General features: G+C 41.6%; 1 protein-coding gene across 7 annotated transcripts in view; it reads right to left on the minus strand.

The window, feature by feature from the left end:
• Window positions 1–26,629, minus strand: part of RALGPS1 (Ral GEF with PH domain and SH3 binding motif 1) — a 577,572-nt gene that overhangs the window by 146,972 nt on the left and 403,971 nt on the right. For all 7 annotated transcript variants that reach the window (XM_089675289.1, XM_089675287.1, XM_089675288.1 and 4 more), the window contains one exon: window positions 7,573–7,710. In XM_089675289.1, coding sequence (XP_089531415.1) covers window positions 7,573–7,710 — 138 coding nt within the window. The remainder of the gene's footprint in view (window positions 1–7,572; window positions 7,711–26,629) is intronic.

The raw sequence follows: 26,629 nt of genomic DNA on the forward strand, positions 1-26,629 counted from the left end.
TTGCAAAAACACATCTGAAGTCTCCCAAGAGCATGTGGGGAAAAAAAAACCAAGGTTGAACTTTTCGGCCATAATTCCAAAGTTTGCCGCTAAAACAACACTGCACATCACCAGAAGAACACCATACCCACAGTGAAGCATGGTGGTGGCAGCATCATGCTTTGGGGCTGTTTTTCTTCAGCTGGAACTGGGGTCTTAGTCAAGGTAGAGGGAATTATGAACAGTTCCAAATACCAGTCAATATTGGCACAAAACCTTCAGGCTTCTGCTAGAAAGCTAAACATGAAGAGGAACTTCATCTTTCAGCATGACAATGACCCAAAACATACATCCAAATCAACAAAGGAATGGCTTCACCAGAAAAAGATTAAAGTTTTGGAAAGGCCCAGCCAGAGCCCAGACCTGAATCTGATCGAAAATCTGTGGGGTGATCTGAAGAGGGCTGTGGCACAGCAGATGCCCTCGCAATCTGACAAATTTGGAGTGTTTTTGCAAGGAAGAGTGGGCAAATATTGCAAAGATGTACTATGCTGATAGACTTATACCCCAAAAGACTGAGTGTTGTAATAAAATAAAAAGGTGCTTCAACAAAGTATTAGTTTAAGGGTGTGCACACTTATGCAACCATATTATTTTAGTTTATTTTTACTTCCCTCTACCTAAAAGATTTCAGTTTGTTGTTCAGCTGAGTTGTACAGCTTATAGGTTACATTAAAGGTGGAAAAAGATCTGAAATTATTTATCTTTGTTTTATTTTTTTACATCACATAACCCTGATGTTTTAACAGGGATGTGTAGACTTTTTATATCCACTGTATGTATTTTGGAATTCATAGATATATATGTTTGTGATATGCGTGGTTTACACGCATTTTTTAACATTTTCTTGTGTTTATAGTAGCTGCAGCGGTCACTATTGTTTATATTTTATTTTTTTAATGTTATTTTTTTCACCACGTTAAGTTTATTATTATTCAAGGTATAGAGCTATTTTCATTTTTTTCTTCCAGAAGGATAATACCCTTTTTCGCCTTAACATCAGTCCTAGAAAAAGGAAAGAGGTAAAGCTTAGGGCCATCTCTCCATAGATAATCAAGGCAAATCAAATGACATATATTTCAACAGGACTTCCTTCCCCTTCAAAATTTACAGCACAAGACGTGTGGTGGCCTTATGGGCTTTATATGCCAAAATTCCCACAGATATGTTTTGTAAAGCAAGCAGCAAGATAGAAGTCAGCAAATACATTCATGAACTACATCATTGACCTAATATCCAAGTACCGCCCAGCACGCACACTCCGCTCCTCACAAGACCTCCTTCTCTCTAGTTCCCTGGTCTCCTCCTCCCATGCCCGCCTCCAGGACTTCTCCAGGGTGTCACCCATCCTCTGGAACTCCCTGCCCCAACCCATCAGATTATCACCTACTCTCCTCTCCTTTAGGCGCACCCTGAAAACCCATCTCTTCAGGAAAGCCTACCCCACCCCCTGCTAACTTGCCGACCTCCTCCACTCTTCCTACCACTCCATCCCCCACAGCTATCTCCTCCTGTGCCACCATCCCTTCCCTCCTAGATTGTAAGCTCGAAAGAGCAGGGCCCTCAATCCCCTCATGTTTTGCATTGTATTGGTATTGTTCTGTCACATGTTCTGTCCCTCTTTGTAATGTACTGTAATGTAATGCTGAGCGAACTATTGGCGCTTTATAAATACTGTATAATAATAATAATTCATACTGCATAGACCTCTCCTCAGCCTCTTGTTTTTTTTACTCCCTTCCTGGTCATTGGTACTTATATCCCATGTGGCACAAAGAGGTCAGGAATATGAAACATTGTTAACTTATCCTCTTCCATACAGGGCACTTTTACCCCCTTCCTGCCCAGGCCATTTTCAGGTATCAGCGCTCTCACACTTTGAATGACAATTGCGCGGTCATACAACATTGTACCCAAACTAAAATTTTATCATTATCTTCACACAACTAGAGCTTTCTTTTGGTGGCATTTAATCACCACTGGGGTTTTTATTTTTTGCTAAATTAACAAAAAAAGACCAAACATTTTGAAAAAAAAACCATGTTTTTCTTTGTTTCTGTTATAAAAGTTTGCAAATAAATAACTGTTCTTCATAAATTTAGGCCAAGATGTATTCTGCTACATGTCTTTGGTGAAAATAACCCAAATTAGGATGTATTTTTTAGTTTGTAGGAAAGTTATAGAGTTCACAAACTATGGTATAGATCTGAATATTGACCAATCCTGAAGTACTGACGGCCAATCTAATATCTTGAGGTCCAAGAATGTCAGAACAGTACAGATATCCCCCAAATGACCCCTTTTTGCAGAGTAGACAGTCCGACGTACTTCATAAGAGACATGGCGAGTTTTTTGAAGTTGTAATTTTTTTGTCATAATTTTTCGGAAAATGAAAAAATGTAAAAAATAATTTTCACTATTTGTTTTTTACATACTGTCACCAGTGCAGTACAGCGTCATCATATAACTGGCATGGTGGTGATCAGGGACACTGACTGGTGACACTATGAAAAAAATATATATAATTTTTGAAAACATTTTTTATTATTTAAAATTTTTTATTAAATTTTTTTCTTTTTTTTAAGATATTTTTTCATATTTCACTATGACCAAAGTAGTACAATGTTACCATAGTAACATTGTACTATGGGGAAGTGATGAGTATTTTTTTTTTTACACAATTTGGTTATAGCAAAGAATGACTTTGCTATAAGCAAGCATTTATCTGAATGACATCGATTCATTCAGGGTTTTTTTTTTTGTGCTTAGCTGTGATTTGGTCACGACTAATCACATGACACAGATGGGCTGTGATTGGCCCAGCTTGTGCATGTGATCATTGTGACCATTCACAGCTAGACACACTAGTATACAAGGGATGGCATGAATGAAGCCATCCATTGTATACAACTGTCATGTGACCTGCTGTGATTGGTCACATGGTACTGGCAACGGGGCCGGTACTCAGATCTGTCATTGGCCGTGTCCGAGGTACACGGCCGGTGACAGATCGCGCCGCTGTGCGGCTCTGCAGGCACGCAAACTGCGCATGCCTGAAAGGACGCCAAATGGCGTCCACCTGGAAAGGTGAGGGGTTTTGCTGGCCACCATTCGGCCATAGGCCGGGCGGAAAGAGGTTATACTTACAGTAATTTTCCTTTGTTGGAAAAAGTGGCAGTGAGTGGCTCCTATTTATGTGCTAGGAACAAGTCCTGCGCTGAGTCAGGGGTGGTGTCGACCCAAAGGCATGTTGACATACACAAGGAGAGGGCAGGAAAGGAAATGTATCATGCAGAGTGCAGTGTGAGGTGTATGCAAGGTATATAATGTGGAGGTCAAGTGCATGTAATGTACTTAGTGCATACGTCAGGTGAAGTAAAATATGGAATGCATGGGGTCAGGAGTGTATAATGTACAGAGTGAGGTGAACAAAACACACATAGCTAGGGGTCAGGTGTATGTGTACAGAGTGAAGTGTCAAGTGAACAAACCACACAGAATCCAAGGGTCAAACGTATGTATCATATGCTGTACAGGGGTCAGGAGTATGTAACATATGAAGTGCAAGGGTCAAGTGTATGTAACAAACAGTGCAATTGTCAGCAGAATATGATACATAGAGTGCAGGGGTCAAGTGCATTTAAGGTACAGAGTACAGAGGTCAAGAATATGTACAGAGTGCAGATGATAAATATGTATGCAGGGATTAGGTTGATGTGAACTATAGAGTGCAGGGGTCAGGAGTATGTAACGTACATAATGCAGGGTCAAGTGCATGTAAAGTACATAGTGCAGGGGTCAGGTAAAGTATCATATGGAGTGCAGGGATCAGGAGTATGTAATGTACACAGCAAAGGTGTCAGGTGAATGAAACCCACAGGGATCAGGAGTATGTAATGTACAGAGTGCAGGTGCCAGGTGACCAAAACACAGAGTTCAAAGGTCAAGTTTATGTAACATATAGAGTTGAGGGGTCAGAGGTATGTAACATACAGAGTGCAGAATCAGGAGTATGTAACATACAGAGTGCAAGGCTTAACTGTATGTAAAGTACAGGGGTCAGGGGTTTGTAACATATAAAGAGGTCAGTGTAGGGGAACTGTGTAACTTACTATCTGCAGATGTAAGCAGGAGGTAACATACAGAATGCAGCGATCAAGTGTATAGCGTGCAAGGGTCAGCAATATGAAACATACAGTATTAGGGGTTCAGGAGTATGTAAAATACAGAGTGCAGGAGACAAGTGTATGTAATGTACAGTGTGCAGGAGTTGGGAATGTGTAACATACGATGAACAGGAGTCAGGGGTTTGTGATTTAGAGTGCAGGGGTCCACAGTATGCATCATTCAGAGTGCAGCGGTCATATATATGTAACATACATAATGCAGAGGTTGACTGTATGTGGCAAGCTAAGTGCAGGAGTCAGGTAAAGTAACACAGAGAGTGCAAGGGGCCAAATGTTTATAATGTACAGCGGTCAGGAGTATGGTGTACATATGGTGCGCAGGGGTCAGTAGTTTATTAGAAGTTTATTCTCAAACACACTGTATACACACACAGGTACTGTATACACATACATAAACACTGTGTACACAAACACACTCTGTATATACAATACATACATGAAGATAAATTCAAATACTTAACCCTCTAGTGGCATGGCTAACTATCCCTCAAGCCTCTTCAGTTCCCCATGTCCCCGCTTCTTCTGGCTAGAAAGTTTGGGGGTGGCAGTGCTGAGGGGAGCAGCATGATGGACTTTGCTGTGTTTAAGGCCATTCTCAAGTTTTGTATATAACAAATGTGGCTGACAACAGCAGCACTGGGACCCGGGGCAAGAGATGCAAGGCACGTGTCCCAGGCGCCTAGCACTAGCAATGGCCCTGGGTTGAATTATCAGCTACTATTATGAGGGGTTTATCTGCATTTCTCTGTCTGTTGGATGTAATTTATTTTACATAATAGCATACCAAAACCCTCCCCCTGCTAAGTAATAATAAAAATAATAGTCATAGATGATAAAAAACACCAAGGAATTGGACACGGCATTACTCACAACCATTTGCATTAGAGAAAACAGGACTAATGGCTTGGCACTCATCACAAGACCGAAGGTGGTTAGGAATTCTAGGGATGCCACAAGGTACTGTTTTCCCTCTGTCGTTTACTATCTTATGTTATCTCTGAACACAGTAGAAGTTAAGCCGGTCATAGATGGTTTGAATCTCAGCTGGTTCAGCAGGGACCAGCCAAGATTCGAACCATTTATGGGCAGGCTGATTTTACCCAATTCGACTGTTGTACGACTTTGATACAAGCAACCTGTTGGATTTTCGATACGATTATTGCCAGCAGCTATAACAGCTAGCAATAATCAGTGTGTTCTCCTCGCAGAGACACCTCTCACCCGCACCAGAAAAAAACAATAGCTCCTAGGGAGGGATTCCCCCATCAACATTGACTCAAGTGATTGAATCCAGTGAATGAAAAATCACATCGTCCATCGCTGACTCTAGATTCTATAGTGGGTACAAAGGTAAAAGACACTGATGTGTGATTCAGTCCACCTGTACCCAAATGTAAAGGAAATATCTGCACTAGTAATTAAACTGTTCATTTAAAGTGGGCAGACAATGCCTTTAATTACCACATTACACTTCCACTAATACTCAGAATTTAAGAAGTGAGGGGAACACACAGTTTACTGCATTTCTGTCACAAGAATTTGAATAATGTTTTAACCCAATCGCATAACACCAATATGCATGCAAGACAGGTCAGTACTCAAACACACCACTCTCTGTCATTCCATCTCTGCTAAGCTAATGTTCATTTGTCAAACCTCTTTTCCAGCTATTCCACCTGACCAAACAGCACAACATGGAGGAAACGACAGGAAGAATTCTGTCTCCTGAGTTTACAACTCAGGCTTGCCAGACGAATATGTAAACACAGGCTATGACCCCATCTCCGCACATTCCAGAGCATTCATCTTTCATTAAGGCCGTGCCTTTTACACCTGTGTTCCGCACTCTCTATTTACGTTAGCGGATGATAAAATATGGGTGAGGTATTTCAGCTGCTGTCTGCCTTCTTTTCTACATAGAACAAAAACATGCGGACCCTCTCCACACAATGCACAGCTGCATAAAAAATAACAACGTTAAGGGTCCCTCTAAATTGCCTATATATAAAAGAATATTCTAATAAACAGTTATGGAATTAAAGCAGACTACTTCTCCTGTAGGTCACAAGAGTGCACTTAGTTCAGCACTCCTGTAAACCAGGTTCAGCCGACAGCGGGCTTTAGTCACTGAGCCAGGCCAGATTCTGGACAGTTTTTAACTTTTGAGCTGGGACCTACCCAGACTTCTGACTGGCAGCTGGCTCAGCATCTCTGCAAGCCTCTGAGAGCCTGAGCCAGCTGCTCCCGCTCCCTCCACAGCCCAGCGCTCCAGGGAGTGCTGGAGGGGCAGAGCAGAGAGCCGGAGACTGACAATTACTGGCTCTGTGCTCATTGAGGACTTAGAACTGAGTGTTCACAGGTCTTTGGTCACTCAGTTCTTGGTCTTAGAGGTGACAGGGAATAGAAGCAGCATTGGCCTGATGCTGCATCCACTTAGGTGAGTATGCAAGTTTGTTTTTTTTAAATCCCAAACTTTTAAGTCTCCTTTTCATAAGACATAGCATTCAGCAAAAATATTTCTTCTCTGTAGTCTGGTCATACATGTTAAAATCTGGTTTGCGCAATCACTGTACAATCTGCTTTACAGTAGATTTACAAAACTAAGCAAGGACCTTTATCAACAGTCCCTTCTGTTTCTATACAGTCAGACATGCCCATGTATAAGGCAGGCCATACTTTATACATTTTTTTCATTGAAAGAAAAAAAAAGTGTGCCTATTCCCCCATCCACACATTTGAAGTGGATGGGGGAATCACTTCTTCTGTGCCATTGTCCTCTTACAGCAGAGAGACTTCCCTGCCGTGAAAACACAATGATCAGTGTTTCCGGCTATAGCTGGCGGCTCTGATCATTCAGGAAAAACCTGACAGGGTGGTTGCACAGAGGTCAATGGATAGACTGACTTCTGTACAACCAGGGTGCCCATATATGGATGTATGGACCGGCCGAATTTCGATCCATGTATGGCTGGCTTTACATAGTTGTTGGTAAATCTGAAGGTAATTAAACAGACTGTAATGAACTTAAAGCTCACCATACATGCTACAATCTGTACAATCCCTATACAATATCCATTAGATTTACCAAATTGACATGACAAAAGGGCATATCTAAACAGTTCACTTGATTTGTTTCCAATTGGGCAGGCCTTCACACCACACAGGGGTCTGAATATATTTGTTGATAGGTCTGAATATGATTGTAAAATCAGATTTGTACCGTGCAAGGTCATCTTTTACCAGAACACTGGAATGTGGTTGACAACTAGTTTTACTTTGCACATTGCCATTACAATATAATAATAAAAGAATTAAGAAGCAATAAAAAGAAATAAGCAGTACCGACCGTAACCACAGGAGACCTGCAAGTCAGCGATTATCCTAAGTATATTGTTCATCTGATTGGAACGTTGCTCATTTTCCATGATGCTTCCAGATGCCGGGTATGCAGAGTCAACATAGATGAGATCTAACAGGTAGATTCCTGTAAGCAAACACAAAACAGCAAAGAATGTTAGCAGAATGTCATATGCTAATAAATAATTAGTGTCCACAAGATAAAACTTAACAGCAAAAATAGAATACAAAGTATAATGATTTCCTACAAATGACTTATTAGTTATAATGGCCACAACCTACCTATTAAATCTTAAAGCTAAAACTCAGGCAAACATGTTTCTGTAAAAATATACTTAGAGTGAGCATCTCTTATCTCTAGTTAGCTTAGCTTCCTGTCCTTTCCTCCTCTGTGCTCATAGATCTTAGCAAAGAGATGAGAGGATGAGAGCAAGTTTAAAGTCTAATTCACATGGATACAATTTTAGATGCGACTTTGGTCAAACTAAATTGCATGACGATGGAAATAATATTGCTTCCAAGGGTGCATGTTCACATCAATGCAGAGCAGCTGCAGTGCAATTAGGGAAAGGGTTATCTGGGTACTTTGGTGCAATTTACAGTAATTTGGCTCCATATAATATGTAAACCACATCCAAGAACAAACAAAGTTGCACCGTATAATCATATTGGAAATCGTGTCAAACTTCATAATAGTGTGAATAGAGCCTAAAATCCTTATACAGCAGGTAAAATAAGTATTGAACATGTCACCATTTTTCTCAGTAAATATATTTCTAAAGGTGCTATTGACATGAAATTTTCACATGTCGGTAATAACCCATGCAATCCATACATACAAAGAAACCAAAACAAAAAAGTTCATAAATTAAGTTGTGTGTAATAAAATGGAATGACACAGGGGAAAAGTATTAAACACACTAACTGAAATGTATTTAATACTTTGTACAAAATCCTTTGTTGGTAATGACAGCTTCAAGACTCCTCCTGTATGAAGAAACTAGTCGTATGCATTGCTCAGGTGTGATTTTGGCCCATTCTTCCACACAAATAGTCTTCAAATCTTGAAGGTTGTGTAGGCTTCTTCTAAGAACTCAGATCTTAATTTTGTTTCCATAGATTTTCTATTGGATTCAAGTCAGGTGATTGGCTGGGCCAATCTAGCAGCTGTATTTTCTCTTTCTTTGAAACCATTTGAGAGTTTCCTTGGCTCTGTGTTTGGGATCATTGGCTTGCTAAAATGTCCATACTCATTTCATCTTCATCATGCTGGTAGATGGCAGCAGATTTTTATCAAGCATGTCTCGGTACATTTTTCCATTGATCCTTCTTTCAGTGATATGAAGTTTGCCAGTACTGTATGCTGAAAAACAGCCCCACACCATGATGTTACCACCTCCAAGCTTCACTGTTGGCAGTGCCATTTGACCTCCAAACATATATACACTATATTCTCCCTGTATTTCACAGGTTTGTCTAAATGTTGTGCAGGAAACTTTAAACAAGCTTCAACATGCTTTTTCTTCAGCAATGGAGTCTTGCGTGGTGAGTGTGCATACAGGCCATGGCGGTTGAGTGCATTACGTATTGATTTCTTTGAAACAATTGTACCTGCTAATTCCAGGTCTTTCTGAAGCTCTGCACAAGTGGTCCTTGGCTCTTGGACAATTCTTCTGATAATTCTTTTTACTCCTCTGTCAGAAATATTGCAAGGAGCACCTGGTCATGGCCGGTTTATAATGAAATTATGTTCTTTCCACTTCCAGATTATGGCCTCAACAGTGGTCACTGGAACATTCAGAAGTTTAGAAATCCTTCTGTAATCAATGCCATCAGTATGTTTTGCAACAATAAGGTTGCAAAAGTCTTGAGATACATCTTTGCTTTTACCAATCATGAGAGGTTTCTTGTGTCACACCTTGGTTGTGAGACACCTTTTTTTTATAGGTCATCAGTTGAGACTGAACCAGCTGATATTAATTTGCACTGACAAAGGTTAGGATTGCTTTCTAATTACTGACAGATTTTATCCGGTGTCTTGGCTTCCCATGCCTTTTTGCACCTCCCTTTCTTCATGTGTTCAATACTTGTTCCGTGTCATTCCATTTTATTACACATAACTTCATTTCTGACCTTATTTGTTTTGGTTTCTTTGTATGTATGGATTGCATGGGTTGTTACTGACATGTGGTGAAAATGTCATGTCAATAGCACCTTTAGAAATATATTTACTGAGAAAAATGGTGACGTGTTCAATACTTATTTTACCCGCTGTAATACTGTAAAGAATGAATGAGCAAAAAAAATAAAAAATTACAATATCAACCATAGGATGTAAAATACATACAAGCGAAAGCTGCTGATTACCCCAAAAATACTTTATTACAGAGTTACATTTTTTTTAATTAGGTCCCCAAGTTAAATGGTTAAAGCTGAAACTTTGGGTAAAAATATTTTTAACCTGATGGTTTTAATGACATTACTTGCCAAATAAAGAAGTATATCCCACATTATACAGGCAGCTGGATTCTGTAGAAATCTTCATTGCAGGAAAGTCAGTCTTCTTCCTGTGGCTGAACTTCTGGGGGGGGGTTTAATAGCTCTGGGAAGAGTTGCTTTGAAAAAAGTTCCTGACAAAGACCCACCCCTTTCTCCCTCCTTCTCCACTGACTAAAGTTCTTTCATTGCTTTCAGTGTACGTAATGGATCTGTCAATGGGGAGTCTGGTTGGTCACAAGGTTTTCTCCCCCATTCACAGATTGTGTTACATGCAGTAAAAATATGAAAGAATATTACTCAACAGAGGAGGGCTAAAGTGGGCGGATAGTTGGTCCTCCTTGGGACATTTTTCTATTGAATTTAGCCTAAAGCCATTAACCCCCTGTGTGCCAGATGTTCAGAGGCAGAAAGAGGATGATTTCTCCAGGATCCAGCTGATCGCACGCGGTTCATTACTACTATGTATTGTATCAAAAGCCATGGGGCTAAAAATACCATCCTGAAATCCCAACAAATTAGAACAGACCTTATCACAGACCAGAAAAGAGGTAGTTTATACACCAGTGTTCAGATTGTATTCTGTTGCTATTTACCAGGACACTAGGATTCTGAAATGCAACCATGATATGAAAAGTTGGTCATTTTATTTAATGTCAATAGTTTCAAATATGAGAATCATAGTGGTTTCTGCTGGAGAACTTATTTAGTGATTTTAAATGATTTAACCACTGATGCACTGGAGAGCCTAATTTAAAAAAAAAATTTAACTGTGTAATAAAGCAACAGGGCACTGGAAAGTGCTGAGAATTGTACATAAAGTGCTTGCAATCATTCATGCACACAAGGCCTTCTGAGGATTCTGAAGTCAGGTTTAAATGGGTTTCTGAGTAGAATCACCTACTGTTTGTTTATATTAGAGGGTGGGCAGGCTGCCAAGATTCTGCCGCAATAGAAATTAATAGTAAAATAACTAGATTTCATTCACATGTATAGGAATGGGGCGGTAAATAAAGACAGTTGATTCGCATTATTACACTTTGCGTTCTGGTGTAGAACAGTACAAATTCTAGCAATAGAAGGAGTGGATAAACGACGCAACTCTTTCACACTTGCAGAGGCTGATGTTAACCCCAGAATGCAGGAAGATAAGCACTGAGGAAATCACTCATAGAAATTTGTCTGGTTCAGCCAATGGTTGCAGTGTTGATCTGTATATTCTGATGGGGGAATGGGGGGAAACCTAACTTCTCTCTTAGTATACTCAGCTTATCCAAAGAGGGATAGTTTGCACACAATCCTTACACTGGATCGGCCAATGGCAAGCTCTGTGTGACAGGATACTAGCCAGAGCTAGTGTGCTGTCCTGTAACTCCCTGTACAGTGGTCAGACTAGGACAGCGAGATACAGCATCCTGAGCCAATCTTTAGTTAACACTGAAAACTTGCTTGTAGGAAATGAAGAGCACAGAGATGACATCATCACTGCACTGCTTTTACCTTGATTGTCTAGTCAGCATGCTGCTGACAGGCAGATGGCATTGCTGTATTTCCTAAGTTTATGAGTGAATGTGGGGTCACCCTCTTGGTTATCGATGTGTTAGTGCTGTATGAAACTTAAAAGTGGCTCAACAGAATCATATGTGTTTAGGCATATAATATGCTTCACATGTAAATAGCGTTTAGGCTGAAGTACAGCGTCAATGCATAAGCAATGAACTCTCCCGAAAGGCATCATATCCATAATACACAGTCATCATATTACTTACAGAGGTGGAAATATATGATAACTGTCTACAGTGTATAAATATTCCTGACCTTTTAGAAAGTTAAACCAGTTATACCCACAAGACTGTTAAGATTTTTACACCGAAGTTCATAAAAATTGAATATGTGTGTTAAGAAAGTATAATTAATTTGTTACATCCAATGGGCAGAACAGTGGCTAAGTGGTTAGCGCTTCCGTCTGGCAGTACTAGGGTCGTTGGTTCGAATCCAAGCCACGACACCACCTGCTTGGAGTTTGCATGTTCTCCCTGTGCCTGCGTGGGTTTCCTCCGGGTACTCCGGTTTCCTCCCACACTCCAAAGACATGCTGGTAGGTGAATTGGCTCCGGTCTAAATTGGCCCTAGTATGTGTATGTATGAATGTGAGTTAGGGACCTTAGATTGTACGCCCCTTGAGGGTTAGGGACTGATGTGAATGTACAATATATATGTAAAGTGCTGTGTAAAATTGACGGCGCTATATAAGTACCTGAAATAAATAACTAAATAAAAATATGTTTGGGATGGACAAAATACCTTTTTTGTTAAGTTTGTTAATGAGAAGTTCTGAAGAGCTGCTTGGTTTTTAAGAGGACAAAACACATATGACCTTAGAAGAGGATCAGGTCTTTAAACACATTTGGCTACGTTTGTTGCACCGATGTAGGATTCTGGATCGGTGCAATGCAATTTGCAATGTATGTATGTATGTACAGTATGTATCTATTTTCAGACTCTGCTCTACATCATACTCTGTTATAGAATATAACAATGGTCAACAGGACAAAAAGAAAGAAGAGCGTCTCTGGTAAGGACACAGACAGCATTAAAAAATGTGGCAGAGGTTCTTACCCTGCCACATTAAATCCAAAACTAAAAACCATGAGGGCCAGGCCAGGTCCAGTAATAGTCAAAACAGTATAATACAGAATACAGAATGTGTAAGTGACAGGTTCAACAACTAAACTATATCAAAACTTGATCTACTTGCAGAACTAGAGTTGTATATAAAATAAACATACATTATTTCTTTCACCAATCCTTTCATCAATCACATCTTTCATTCTGTCCCCACTTCACATCCACGATGGACTCAGACTTTCCACACAGGAACCTCAAGGTGAACTTTGTGGTCAAGGTATGTTAGCTCAGAGACTTTTAGGAGCTGCTAGGGAATATTTTTGTTAAAATCTAGACAAATTTGTCCTTCTGGGCTAAAACACAAGATTTTTGTGGTTACCGATGTAGGCACAAGAAGTGATTACCATCTCCCAAGGAAACAGTCAACCTTCATCTTATGTTAGTTCAAAATAGCCTTGAGGATTAGTAATACCCCCTTGTAGATATATCTAACTGGAAGTCTATTTATAGAAGGAAAAAAGGGCTTCTAAAATGGGCACCAAAGTCTTGATTCCAAGGCAAACTAAATTATTTCAATACATTTATATATCGGAAACATATTATGCAGCGATGTACAGAGGACAGAAAACTGCTCATATCAATCACAGAAGAGTTTACAAATGCAATGTCTGTCTGGTGTTATCAAAGTATGCATACACATAACGGCCAATTTAGAAAGAAGCATCTGGTCTACCAACACATTTTTGGATAAGAACAATGGCAGGAAAAACAGTTTATTTTTTCATGTAACAGTTTTCAAGAAACAGGCATAAAAACCTCTGTGATTTAATCAAGCAAGTTCGGGAACCTCTGTGTCTTGGAGAACCACTCACAGTGGGATTGATTTACTAAAGGTGGAGCAAGCAAAATCTGGTGGAGCTCTGCACAGAAACCAATCAGCTTCAAATTTTATTTTTGTCAGAGCTTAATTGAACAAGCTGAAGATAGAAGCTGATTGGCTACCATGCACAGCTCCACCAAATTTTGCACTCTCCAGTTTTAGCAAATCAACCCCACTGTGTTTTAGTAACTTATAACAGAAAATAAACACATTTACGAATACTGCTGTTGGTGCACTATTTAAAATACCCTGTTAGGACACAAATATAGGAGCTGTCATTGCTGACCATCTTCTGAAAATGCTAGTTACCTGGTTGTGTCTTTTATGGATACTTCTGAGTCACATATTTAGAACAGGCATGATAATGAAAGGTCAGAAATATGCCTATACTAATATCAAGTCAGTGATGTCCAAAATATTGAAGTCATCTCATCAGAATGCCAGCCAAACAACCAGCTTTTTCAGAAAGAGAGGTCAGACACGCACCCTACATATTTCTCTCAGAAATTACTGTCAATTGAATGTAACACCTACATGCACCTCAATGCAACTGACAACTGCCATTTTGCTGGCTGGCAACCAAACCAACAGAGTATGCACATGTGCAGTCCTTCTGACCTGGCTCAGTGATGTCAGGGAAAGGACAGGCCATATTGGGGCTACTCATCTGACTACAAGATCTGGGGTGACTAAACTGAATTTGTAAGATAGAAGTTAATGATTGGGAAAAAAAGTGTAGCTCTTCTGCAGCTATTGCTGGAAGAGAGGGTGCACTGGCTTAGTGCATTATCCCAAGGGAGTTTTTTAAAAAATGAATAAAAAGCATATATACTCACAAACACACATTAGATAGAATATAGCAATATGGAAAGTGATTGTCCACAAGCACAATGGTGGGTGAGGCCCAGATGGATGAAAACGGCAAGTAGATGGCATCCAGGAATCCAAGCTTACGTGTTTCAAGGGCATTCCCTCTTCACAGGGTTTCTGGCCCTTGTCTGGTCCTCAGAAGCCCCGCAGTCTCCGGCCTCTCCATTCCGAATTCTCCTGGCACCAGGCAGCTGGTATCACACCCCGTGCATGATCCTGAAAACCATGCAGGCTCCCACTCACTTCCTGCTTCTGGAATGTGTGTGTGTTTGTGACTATATATGTTTTTTATCCATTTTTAATGAACTCCCTTGGGATAATGTACTAGGCCAATGCTCCCTCTCTTTTTGTGTTTCTTTGCAGTTTGTTTTTGCATCACCCCAGCCAGTTGAGGGCAGCAAGGCTGCACAGATCCCTCAATTATTCTATTGAGAGAACACAGGACGACTGTCATGAGTCCTCCACACTCATGCAATGGAGATTTTGGAACTGTTACAGACAATCTTCTTCTGTATATGAGTACTCTACAAAACTGTGCAATTTGAAGAAGCATTTCAGTTGCAAAATTTTTTTTTGGGATCTTGTTCTGCATGTAACAGACAACAGTGATCCTATATCTATGAGGTGTCAGAAGGAAAACACAAGGCTACATGTAAAAGTATGATTCAAATGGGGGAATAACCAGGATGTGAGCAGGACTGGTCGCACTTCTGTAGATCTCTGTGGTCCTCCTGCATTAATCCTGCTTCCTCTGGATAACGACACCCCCGACACCTGGTTTCTCTTCTCCTACCTGACCCAGCAGCCCAAACGAGGCTGGAACTCAGGCCCCTCCTCCACCATCTTGCCTCTGGCTCACCTAATCCACGCTGCCCGGCAGCAAAGACGGACTCACCAGCAGGAGAGCCCGCGCCAGACCTGAACATCCCTTCGGCCTCCTTCACTACTGAGGCGGAAGCTGGTGCGATTACCAAGCTGATCCAAGAAGCCATCGATGGCTGTAAAGCCATCCTCATGATCCGTATTGACCACCTGGCAGCAGAATGATACGCCATGATTTGGATAAGATCCAGGCTGACCACAGCGGAGGAGTGTATCTCAGATGTATACCACCACTTCTTACAGTGCCCTGCTAACAGAGCTACAGGAACGTGTAAGAGTGTTACAAAATCAGGCGGACGATGCTGAGAACCGCCAGCGCTGGAACAATGTGAGCGTGGTGGGACTCCCAGAGGGGCTGTAGAGCGCCAGGCCGGCCGTATTTGCTGAGCAGTTTTTCAAACAAATGCTGGCCCTGAATGCGCTCTCTGACCTATGTGCTGGAATGAGCCCCATTGAGTTCCCAAAGGCTCACGCCCTCCTGGAGCTACCCCCAGACCGTTCCTAGTATGCTTCTTGAATTACCGGGACATGGACATGATCCTGGTGGAAGCCCGAATATGCCCTGACCTAACGCATGAAAATGCCAAAGTTATGTTCTTCCCAGATTTTTTCAGCTGAGACCCAAAGGAAACATTCCTTCACAGCAGTACGGAAACGCATGTGGGTTAAAGGCCTTCAGTACAGTGTACTGTACCCTAAAAAGTTCCAGATTCAACACAAAGGAGCTGTAAAGTTCTTTGATTGCCCGCAAGAAGTTAATATGGCTTGATATAGTACAATAAGAAAATAGATTCCTCTTTAGGATGTTGCTGTCTTTCAGTGCCTTGATCCATCATATGCCACCCGACTCGATACTGGACTCAGCTACCTCTCTGGGATTATGTTACTGTTCCCATGTTTGGGCCATAGTTTATCCTATTGCCTTGGTGCAATAACGCACCTCCTGAGCTTATCTATATATGATATCCTTGTCCTCCTCCTATCCTGTGAGGGGGGTTGCTCCTGGATTGTGTATGCTGCTTCTCTACGGAGCTCATAAGGATAAAACATCATGTCAACAGCCAGTAGAACTTTCATGCACGGCGGTGGTGCCCTCCACACTTTGTAAGCTCTGGGAAAAGGCTGCATACTGGAACCTTTTTTTTTTTGTTTGTTGATGCTTTTGTTTTCTGGTATAACAGCAGGGATGGGGCTTGACTTGACTATTGGGACCCCCCCCCCTACCTTGTCCATACTGACCCTCCTCCTACTTCGCGGAACCTCCTTTCAGTGATCCCTCCAGTTGTTCTCGGACTCCTTCACTTCTGGATTTGAGGTCTACCTTCACTGCCTCAAATCCAGAGGCTTGCCTGTTTAATATTTGCATATGGCTAAGTATGTTAAAATTGTATCACAGAATGTTAGAGGCCTTAATGACAAATTTAAAAGGGCTGCGGTCTTCCAATTTTTAAAGCCACTTAAACTGCATATCGTCCTCCTGCAGGAGGCACACTTGTATGGAGGACCACGATAAGTCACCCTCAGCTGAATCCTACACTGCTTTGCTGGAGACGGGGTATCTCCTCTCGGTGCATTTCTCTGATCTTACTCATACAGAATGTAGACACAAGGCTGAGTCTCTGTTCACCCAAAGTGATAAACATGGTAAGATTTTGGCCTTGCTTGTAGCAGATTAGAGGTCAACTCCTCCATACTATTAAGATGGCTGGGGGGACCTGACCACTGACCTATTGCAGATTATGGAGGAGTTTGCGCATTATTTCTCCACCCTATATTTGCACATATGAGGCTGCCTCCCTGAGATGTTGCCTTGCTGCTCTGAATCTTCCAGTACTTTCAGAGTCAGACAGGGAATTTTTGGAAGCTAAGATAACCCCCCTTGAGTTTGAGGCTGCTATTGGAGATTTTTCCTCGCACAAGGCAACAGGCCCTGATGGCTTCTCGGTTGACCTATACAAAACTTACTCTGAGTTACTAGCCCCTAAGCTCTGTGCCTTGTTTGAGCACTGCTTGGAGAAGAAAACTCTGCCTCCTTCAATGCTAGAGGTGCATATGGTCCTCTTTCCCAAACCAGGGAAAGATCTCACAGATTGTGCATCATATAGGCCCTATAGTCCTGATAAATACTGATTTAAACATTTTGACCAAAGTCCTAGCTACCAGATAGGCAACGGTTATTCCGTCCTTAATAGATGTCGACCAAACTGGCTTTATGCCAGGTAAATTGACTGACACCAATCTTCAAAGGGTATTCATTCACCTCCAACTTCCCCAGGAAGATCAACTATCTACTAGGGTTTTAGTATCAATTGACAGAAGGTATTCGACTCTGTTGACTGGGGCTTCATGTCTATGGTGATGGAAATTTTGGGCTTTGGACCACTCTTTCACTGATGCATATCAATACCGTATAGTGTTCCCTGGGCGGCGATCAGGCTTGGACTTTCAGTTTCCCCTTTCTTCCCCATAGGTAGGGGCACAAGGCAAGGCTGTCCACTTTTGCCTTTTTTGTTTGCATTAATGATGGAGTCACTGGCTATAGCTTTGAGAGCTTCTCCAGAGGTGAAGGCCCTACAGGTGGGCACCATCGAATAATGCCTTGCATTGTACAGAGATAATTTGATCCTCTTTCTCCAAGATCCAGCTCCATCCCTACAAGCAGCGTTACGTATTCAAAATTATTTTTCCACCTACTCTGGCTTGTGGGCAAACTGGTCCAAATCGTCTATATTGCCTTTGGACTCTGGGGCTTGAGCAGTAGCTGACCCTACTCTTTCACTTCGCTGGGTGTCTCAAATAACTTACCTTGTGGTTCAAATAACGACAAATGTTGCAGACTATATGAATCTCAATCTCACTCCCCTGATAGTTTTTCTGAAAAAGCATGGCAAAATCTTCCCTTGTCCTTAATTGGCAAAATTAACCTTATTAAGATGAAAATATTCCCTGTTATCCCTATATTTTCTATATCAGGCTCCCATGTAGGTTCCTAAATCCTATTTCAAGAAACGAGATAGCCTCATTAACTCATTCCTGTGGTCCCCCTCCCCTCCACCGATAGGTCTAAAGGTACTGTAGGAGCCCTGGGGCCAGGGAGGATTAGTGCTACCAGACTGCCAGAAATACTATCTAGCAGACCAAATGGCTTTTGTAAGGTCGTGCAGATTTGGTGACGGTACTGGAGGCAGCGGTTTTAGGGTCCTATGAAAGCCTACGATTGGCACTGTTCAGAGGAGCGAGCTCTTCTCTTCCGCCCATGAAAACCACTATCAGGGCTTGGGAACTTGCTTCTAAACCTGAAATGGAAGGGGTTTCGCCTTCCTCTCCTCTTTGGATGAATCCATATTTATCTCACTTCCACACTATAGCGGACCTGGGGCTGTGGATGTCTAGAGGCATCAAAAAGTTGGGTGACATATTCAGAGATGGCAAACTGCTCACATTTGATCAGTTAAAACTAAGATATAATCTTCCAAATTACTATTATTTCCAATATCTTCAACTGCGTCAAGCGCACCAATCTCAATTTAGCAGTTTGACCATATAGACTCAGCCTTCGGTCCTTGGGAGTCTGTTGACAGATGATTCACTTGAAAAAACCATATCAGTGGTGTACAAGGAATTTTTCCAAACATCCTCCATACAGATGCAACACTGTAGGGAAAAATGGAGTGTGGAAGTCCTGGGTATCCAGGGGGAGAACTGGGATGATATGTGGGACCACCCATTCAAACATTTGGCATCAGCTAAAGATAGATTCACTTTATATTTCTGCACAGAATATATTATACCCTGGCCAGGCTGGCCGGAATATACTTCACTCCTTCAGCGGAGTGTTAGTGTTGTTCCCATTCCCCTGCTGATTTCACTCACATATTCTGGCACTGCCAGCCCATTACTGTTTTCTGGAAAGACATTACATTGTGTATCGCAGAGGTCCTCACAACCTTGGTTCCTCTATCTCTGTATGCCTCCTGGGCCTGGTAGATGAGGTGGTTCCATCCAATGCCCATAGAACCCTTCTCAACATGTTATTATTTTATGCTTGTAAGGATATTATATTGCTCTGGAAGAAACCCACTGCTCCAATGGTTTCCTTCTGGAAAGGTCTAATAAATATGATGATCCCACACTACAAGGCCACTTACCTATCTAGGGGTTGTGTAAAGAAGTCTTGAAAGAGTGGCTTTCCTCTTCTTATACAACGGGGTAGGCCACATGGTGTATTATATTGAGGTCTCTTACAAATTCCAACATACCAGTTAACTATATTATTATCCCTTGTGCTCTCTTATAGTAATGTCTGTGAGGGTATGGAAGTGAGATTTTACCTATTTTGCTTGTTATTCATTGTTGACTGTGTTGACTAAAGGAGGTTATACTGTTGGAGGGATCTCTCTGAATGATAATCATTAGAATTACGGGGGGGGGGGGGGTAGGTTCTTTTAGTTCTGTTAATTGGTCTCTGTTATTAGATTCCAGTGCAAGTTTGTTGCACTATTCTTCTTGTAATTGTTTAGGGCCCTGCGAGGCCTGTATTGTGTTTGGCGCCCTGTGAGGTGCAATGTTAAGTTTCATATCTGTTTTCATGCACAATTTAATGAAAAAAAAAAAAAACTAAACAAAAAAAAAAAATAGTATGATTCAAAAACTTGTACGTTCCACATATAATCATCTCTAGGCATATACAGAACAAAGCGCTGAAAATAGGCAGCCAAGGGCAGCAGGTCTGGCCAGACACAGAACTGCACATTTCTGTTTTCAATTTGTCTAGATGGTGAACATCTGTGGCGTATTTACCCTGATGGCAAGAAGTGATGTATAGAATCAGACAGGAAGCGCACTCCCCTTTCCTCAGGTGACCTGCATATACACTTTTATTTATAGCAGAATATACAGTGTTAGAAGTGATATGCTGTCAGCTTTATATTCGTTAAAAGTGCATATAATTCTTTATCTCACGTGTCAGAGAAACTGGTTGTCTTATACCTAGCAGAATGAAAGGAAATGGCCCTATTTCCATATCACACACACACAAAATAGATATATTTTTCCCACTAAGGACAGAGTAGGTCACAAATAAGACTTATCGTGAGATTACAACGTATGATTTTCACAAGCGAAGCGAGAGATTTAGGCTTCATGTGCCTGCCAAATTTTCCTAATAAGGACAGTCCAAGGTTTTGAAGATGTCCCAGGATATTTTAGCTTCTAGTTTTCCATTTCAACACTAAGAGTTGCAATATATCTTCATGATAGATTCATTCCTTATAGTAAACTTTTCTGTTCATTTTGGCTTAAAATGGCCCACAGCTCACATGATTCAACTTACAAAACTATAAATCATCAGAAGAGTACCTTGTTCTTGCTGTGGTTAAAAAAACAAAACAAAAAAAAACAATACTGTGTCTGAACTTCGATCTAAAGACTAGACAAAGTCCCACGACAGCCAGTAGCATTGTGTACGTTTCACATCATAACCTGCAAGGGGTCTGTTTTCAGACAAGGATGGAACCTGTCTGGGATACTTGCAAAGTGTCACCAAGGTACAATCACTCTGCAGCACTGATAGCCAAGAAGCACAGCCAGCATCGACTGCTAGTTAACTGTCTGACCCAGGGGCGGACTAACTCATGGGGCCTCCGGGCAATAGGGGATCATGGGGCCCCTGTGTCCTTGCCCAAACTCAAAAAAGCCTATGAAAAAAGTACCAGGGGCATCTCATGGTGCCCCCTACTGACCCCGGGCCCTTGGGCAGTGCCTGAGTTTCCAAATAGTCAGTCCACCCCTGGTCTGATCCCATACTGAAATTTTTTTTTTTTTTTACTAACTGACTCTAGTGATAAAGGTCAGTCATGAAATCTTCCAAACGTTTAGTCCTCATGCACACCGGATGTTTTTACAGCTGCTGTTTTTGGCTTTTGGCGTTTTTTTCTACAGCCAGTAAACTCCCCAGCATGTTGTCCTATGTATTCATGCACACATAGACTGTAATTAGCATTTTTTAGCAGGCGCGTTTTTTGGCTGGAAAAAAACCCAGAACTAGGTTTCTAGAGGAGTTTTGTTAGCTGTAAAAATGCTTTAATGCTAAAAAATGCAGTAAAAAGCAGTACAACCAACGTTTTTGGACTTTTTTTGAGCAAAAATAAATTTTTTCTTTGTAAATAAAACGCTAAAAACCGCAAACGTGAAAAAAACAAGGCAAAACGTTGCTAAACGCTAACGCAAAAACGCTAAAAAACGCACGTTTGTAACGTGACTTTACACAGCTAACGTTACCAGCGTTAATAAAACGCCCAGTGTGCACGGAGCCTTAGGGTTCATGTACACTGCAGCTGATAAACTCATGTTCAAAAGCTTTTCTGCTTTTTTTTTTTTAGCAGCCCCTGAACTCTCCCTAATGTTTTACTATGTGTCCATGTACACATCGTCGCTTACAGTTCTTTACAGGCAGTTGAGTTTACAGTCGTTTTTTTGAACGCAACAAACTTGCTTTCAGGAGTAGATTTTATCAGTGTTTCAAACGCTAAATTCTTGTAAACACTTGTAAAAGCGGCTAACCGTGTTTATAAGCATTTGCGTTCATAAGCGTTTGCGTTTAGAACCGTTTTTAACTGTTCCATATCCAGATGCTGTCCAGATCCTTTTTTCATCATCACAAATGCATGCAAAGTGTTTTCCATGTATTCAAATGGACCCAGTACACCAGCGCAGTCAGTTCCAGGTTTCGCGTGAAGAAAAAAATGGTAGAATGTGCTGCATTACATCAAATCAGTGGCCCCACAGAGCTACACGGGGGGCGGAGCCTAACCATGGCGGCAGCGGAGATCTCGTGGTAGGAGCTCCCGGCCGGAGCCCCTCCGACCGATCCCCCTTTTTTTTTTGACCCACAAAATTCCCCTGAAGTATGGAGCCCTAGAAACCTGAGACCTACCTCGGATTGGCAGGCTCCCTTGGCTGAGCGGCGGCCCGCGGGAGGAAGAGCTGGGGAACAGAGATCACCCGAGAGAGGCAGGGACGCTGAGTGTGGTTGCCGGGAAACGAGGCGCGTCCGGGACATGTGACCGGCCGCAGTGCATCCCTGGGAAGCGAGGAAGCCGGCCGGCCGGAGGCTGACGGGGAACAGGAGAGATATCGTCCTGTTGGACAACTAGCCACTTTTGGAACCCTGTGGGGGTGAACTGTGAAGAACTGCCTGCTCAACAAGAAAATGGAGGAAAGTCCTGGAGGGTCCCCCTGAGAGCAAGAGAGTCGACCTACTGGAGGAGCTGGAGAAATGGAGCCTGGAGCAGTCTCATGAGAGGAGCAGTGAGGGTGAGTGGCTCCGGCTGTGGCCTTAAACACAAAAACTGTGCAGATCTGGGAGAAACTGTATCAAGTTGAAGGAAGGCAAAGAGTGAGAGAAAAGGGGGGGGGGGCCCCAGAGAATATAAAGAAGGAGAAGAGCGTAAGATGTAGGCAAAAACACACAGAAAAGTTAACAGAAAGGGCTGGGATCTCTATTTCTATATCATATTGATTTCTTTTTCCTGTGTAAAATTCAAGTTTATGAGAGAAAAATAAAAGAAACAGAAGAAATGAAAAATAAAAGTGCAAAGGGAACCGGGCCTAAAGGGACCCAAACGGGTACAATTAAAAAGTACACATCCCAGGGAAACATGACCCCTGAAAGGCGGCAGAGCAGAAATGACAAAGGAGAATCAGACTTAAGTATGCAAAGCAGTCCTAAACAATTAATGGATTTGGATATCAGTAGTCAACAAATATCAGAGACAGAAAAAGATCTACAAATCCCAAATAAAAGAGATGACAGAAATGTTTAAAGATCTGGAGAGAATAATAAAGCAAGAAATGGTAAATATTCGGAGGGATCTGGGGCAGCTGTTGTTAAGAGTGGAGGAAACGGAGCAGAAAGTTAAAAACCAGACCCAGATTATTTCCGAATTAGAAAAAAAGATAATTAACATGGAAAAAGTTCAGGAAAAATTGCTGTACAAGGCGGAAATTCAAGAGAATAGAGAAAGAAGGAGAAATATAAGGATAAGAGGGGTACCGGAAAGCCTAAAAGGAGAACTAATGGAAGAGGCGGTTCGCAAAATACTGAACTTTATAATGGGAAACTCTGATATGGAAAGGACTAATATAGAAGGAATCTCTAGAAATGGGAAACTCCAGGGGAACCATGAGAAGGATAGGCCGAGAGACATACTAGTTAAATTTTATGAACTGCAGCAAAGGGAAAGAATCTGGAGCAAAACTAAGGGAAAACCAGTAATAAAATATGGAGAAATGGACATTCAAATATATGCGGACTTGTCACCGGAGACTCTCCGAAGGAGGAGAGCTCTAAGGCCTTTGCTGGAGCAGATGAGAAAACAGAAGGTGCAATATAGATGGGGGATACCGGAGTGCTTAATAGGATGGAAATATGGAACAACAGCCCAATTGAGGTTCCCAGAGGACTTGAGAAATTTTTGCGATAGACTGGAAATGCAGAGAATTGAAATTAATGGATGGGAAGAAGAACCCAGGGGAAATAGATTAAAGAGAGGGGAGGAGTGGAGACTGGTGGGGGGGGGGGGGGGGTAGAGCGGGGGGGGGGGGAGTGGAGGGGAGAGAAGTTTTTTTTTTTTCTTCCTCCTTGCCCCCACTCCATCGCCTGTTTTCTCCCTCACCCCTCTAGCTTAACTCCTTTTCTTCTTCTTTTAGTTAAGAAGTATAAGTGGAAAGGGGGTCAATGGGGAGATTTGGATGGAGGGGAGGCTGTCCATGGGAGGAGTGTAGCCCTAAGGATTATATCAAAGGTGGATGCTATTTCCACAAATGATGGTTAGGCAAAGCGAAGGCCTAAAAAGAGGGGGGAGGGAGGGGGGAGGGAGGGGGGGAGTGATGGCAATGATGCCGGGCGGGGGGATGGAAGGGAGGGAGAGGAAAGGGAACGAGGGGAGAGATAGGGGAGAGACGGGGGAGGGGGGGAGAGATGGGGGAGGGGGGGGAAGGATAAGGGAAGAGAAAAGGCTAATGGGATAAAAACGCTCTATAGGAATAAGAAAGAGGAAAGTAAGGAGGAAAAAGGAGTCAGGAGGAAAAGAGATCCAGACTGTCCAGGAAAGAGATTTAGGTTATTTAAAGAACTACAACATAGAAAATCTTCAGTGGTATTTCTGCAAGAAACACACCTAGAGATAGAGTCGAAGGTTAGATTGAGGACCAGATATTTTCCAACATGGTTTTATGCGGACTCACCAATCAAAAGAGCAAAAGGAGTTGCTATAGGCTTTGCTAAAAATATAAGGTTTGAGGTTGAGGAGAGATTAACGGATCTGGAGGAAAGGTTTTTATTTTTGAGAGGTAAACTACAGGGAATTGAGTGCACAATAGCAAATATATACAGTCCAAATAAGAAGCCAGAGACATTCATGAGAGAAGTGCTGAAGAGATTGATGGATTTTAAAAGAGGGTGTATGATTGTAGCGGGAGACTTTAACCTCTGTATGGATCTGCGGATGGACACTAATTCTGGTACGCGGAGAGAGGAAAGCAAGTCCTTGAGAAGGTTAAAGAAACTGATGCATGAGTGTCAATCGGTGGATATCTGGAGAATCAGGAATATGAAGGAGAGAGATTATACTTTCTTTTCGCATGTACACGAGACTTACTCTAGACTAGATTACATATTAGTAGAACATCAAATGATAGAGTGGGTGGGGGAAGTAAAAATAGGAGAAAGCACTCTGTCGGACCATGCCCCGGTTGCAATGAAGTTAAAATGGGGTAGAGAGCAGAGAGAGGGATATGTATGGCAGATGAATGAGGCACTCCTCATGGATGAAGAGATTGGTCAAAGAATTGAGAGGGAAATTGAATGGTTTTTTGAAGTGAATGAGACAGAGGACGTGTCGGTTGCAACGGTGTGGGAAGCGCATAAAGCCTGCATCAGAGGGCTTCTCATTGCAATGGGGGCAAAAAAGAAAAAAGAAAGGAGAGAAAAGATAAACAGATTATTAAATGAAATACGTGATCTTGAACAGGTGCACAAAAGGGAAAGATGTAAGGAGATAATGCAGCTGTTAATAGAGAAGAAAGAAGAATTAGAGAATGTAATGGAGGAAGAAAAAAGAAGAGTCTTTAATAAAATAACATGTGAAAGGTATAGATGGGGAGATAGGCCGGGAAAGTATTTAATGAGAACTTTAAGAAAGAAGAAAAATAGAAATTATATTGAGAAAATAAGAAATCCCAAGGGGGAATTTGTACACTCAACCAAGGATATTGGCAGAATATTTAAAGAGTATTATAATGGGCTGTATAATATCATACCCCAGGACATGTTTAAGAAAACGGAAATAGTAAATAGAGCGAAAAGAAAGATATACCTAGAGGACGTAGGCCTACTGAAATTAAGAGAAATACAACTGAACTCTTTAGAGGAAGAAATAAATTCAGAGGAAATAAAAATATATATGGTTAAATATTATAAAAAATATAAAGAGCTTTTAATACCCAAGATGAAGATCTATATGAACGCCTTGGGGAATGGGATGGAGATGAGGGGAGAATCTTTACAGGCTACTATAGTACTGATACAGAAGGAAGATAAAGACCCCTCGCAATGTGCGAGTTACCGACCAATAGCGCTATTGAATGTAGACACTAAAATATTTGCAAAGGTGCTGGCAAATAGATTAAAAGAACTGATGCCGGAGTGGATACACAGAGATCAGGTGGGGTTTGTCCCGGGAAGAGAGGGTAGAGATAATGCTCTGAGATCATTGTTGCTCATGCAGGAGGGTAAAAAAGGGAAAACCCCAATGATACTGATGTCGATAGATGCTGAGAAGGCATTTGACAGAGTAAGTTGGGGTTTTATGATGGATACCCTGGAAGCGTTAGGACTAGAGGACAAGAGGAATTTCCTTTCCTTTGGAGAGATGAAGAATTAAAATATTTTGGAATAAAACTATCAGCCTCAACTAAGAACCTATATAAAGCCAATTATTTAGCATTATTAAATGAGATCAAGGAGGAGCTGAGGAGGGTGGGAAATGGAAATCCATCGTGGATAGGGCGCATAAACCTGATAAAGATGGTAATTGTCCCCAAAGTATTATACAAATTTCAAATGATTCCAATCAAACTCCCAGAGGCATATTTCAAAGAACTTAGGAAAATGATAATAAAATATATATGGAGAAATAAAAAACCTAGAATAGGGTATGAGACGTTGACTGGAAGTAAAGAGAGAGGAGGATTGGGAGTACCAGATTTTAGGAGATATTATAGAGCGGGG

The sequence above is a fragment of the Staurois parvus genome, unplaced genomic scaffold, assembly GCF_062004578.1.
Source record: "Staurois parvus isolate SC_StPar_1 unplaced genomic scaffold, SC_StPar_1.0 ptg000154l, whole genome shotgun sequence".
NCBI lineage: Eukaryota > Metazoa > Chordata > Amphibia > Anura > Ranidae > Staurois > Staurois parvus.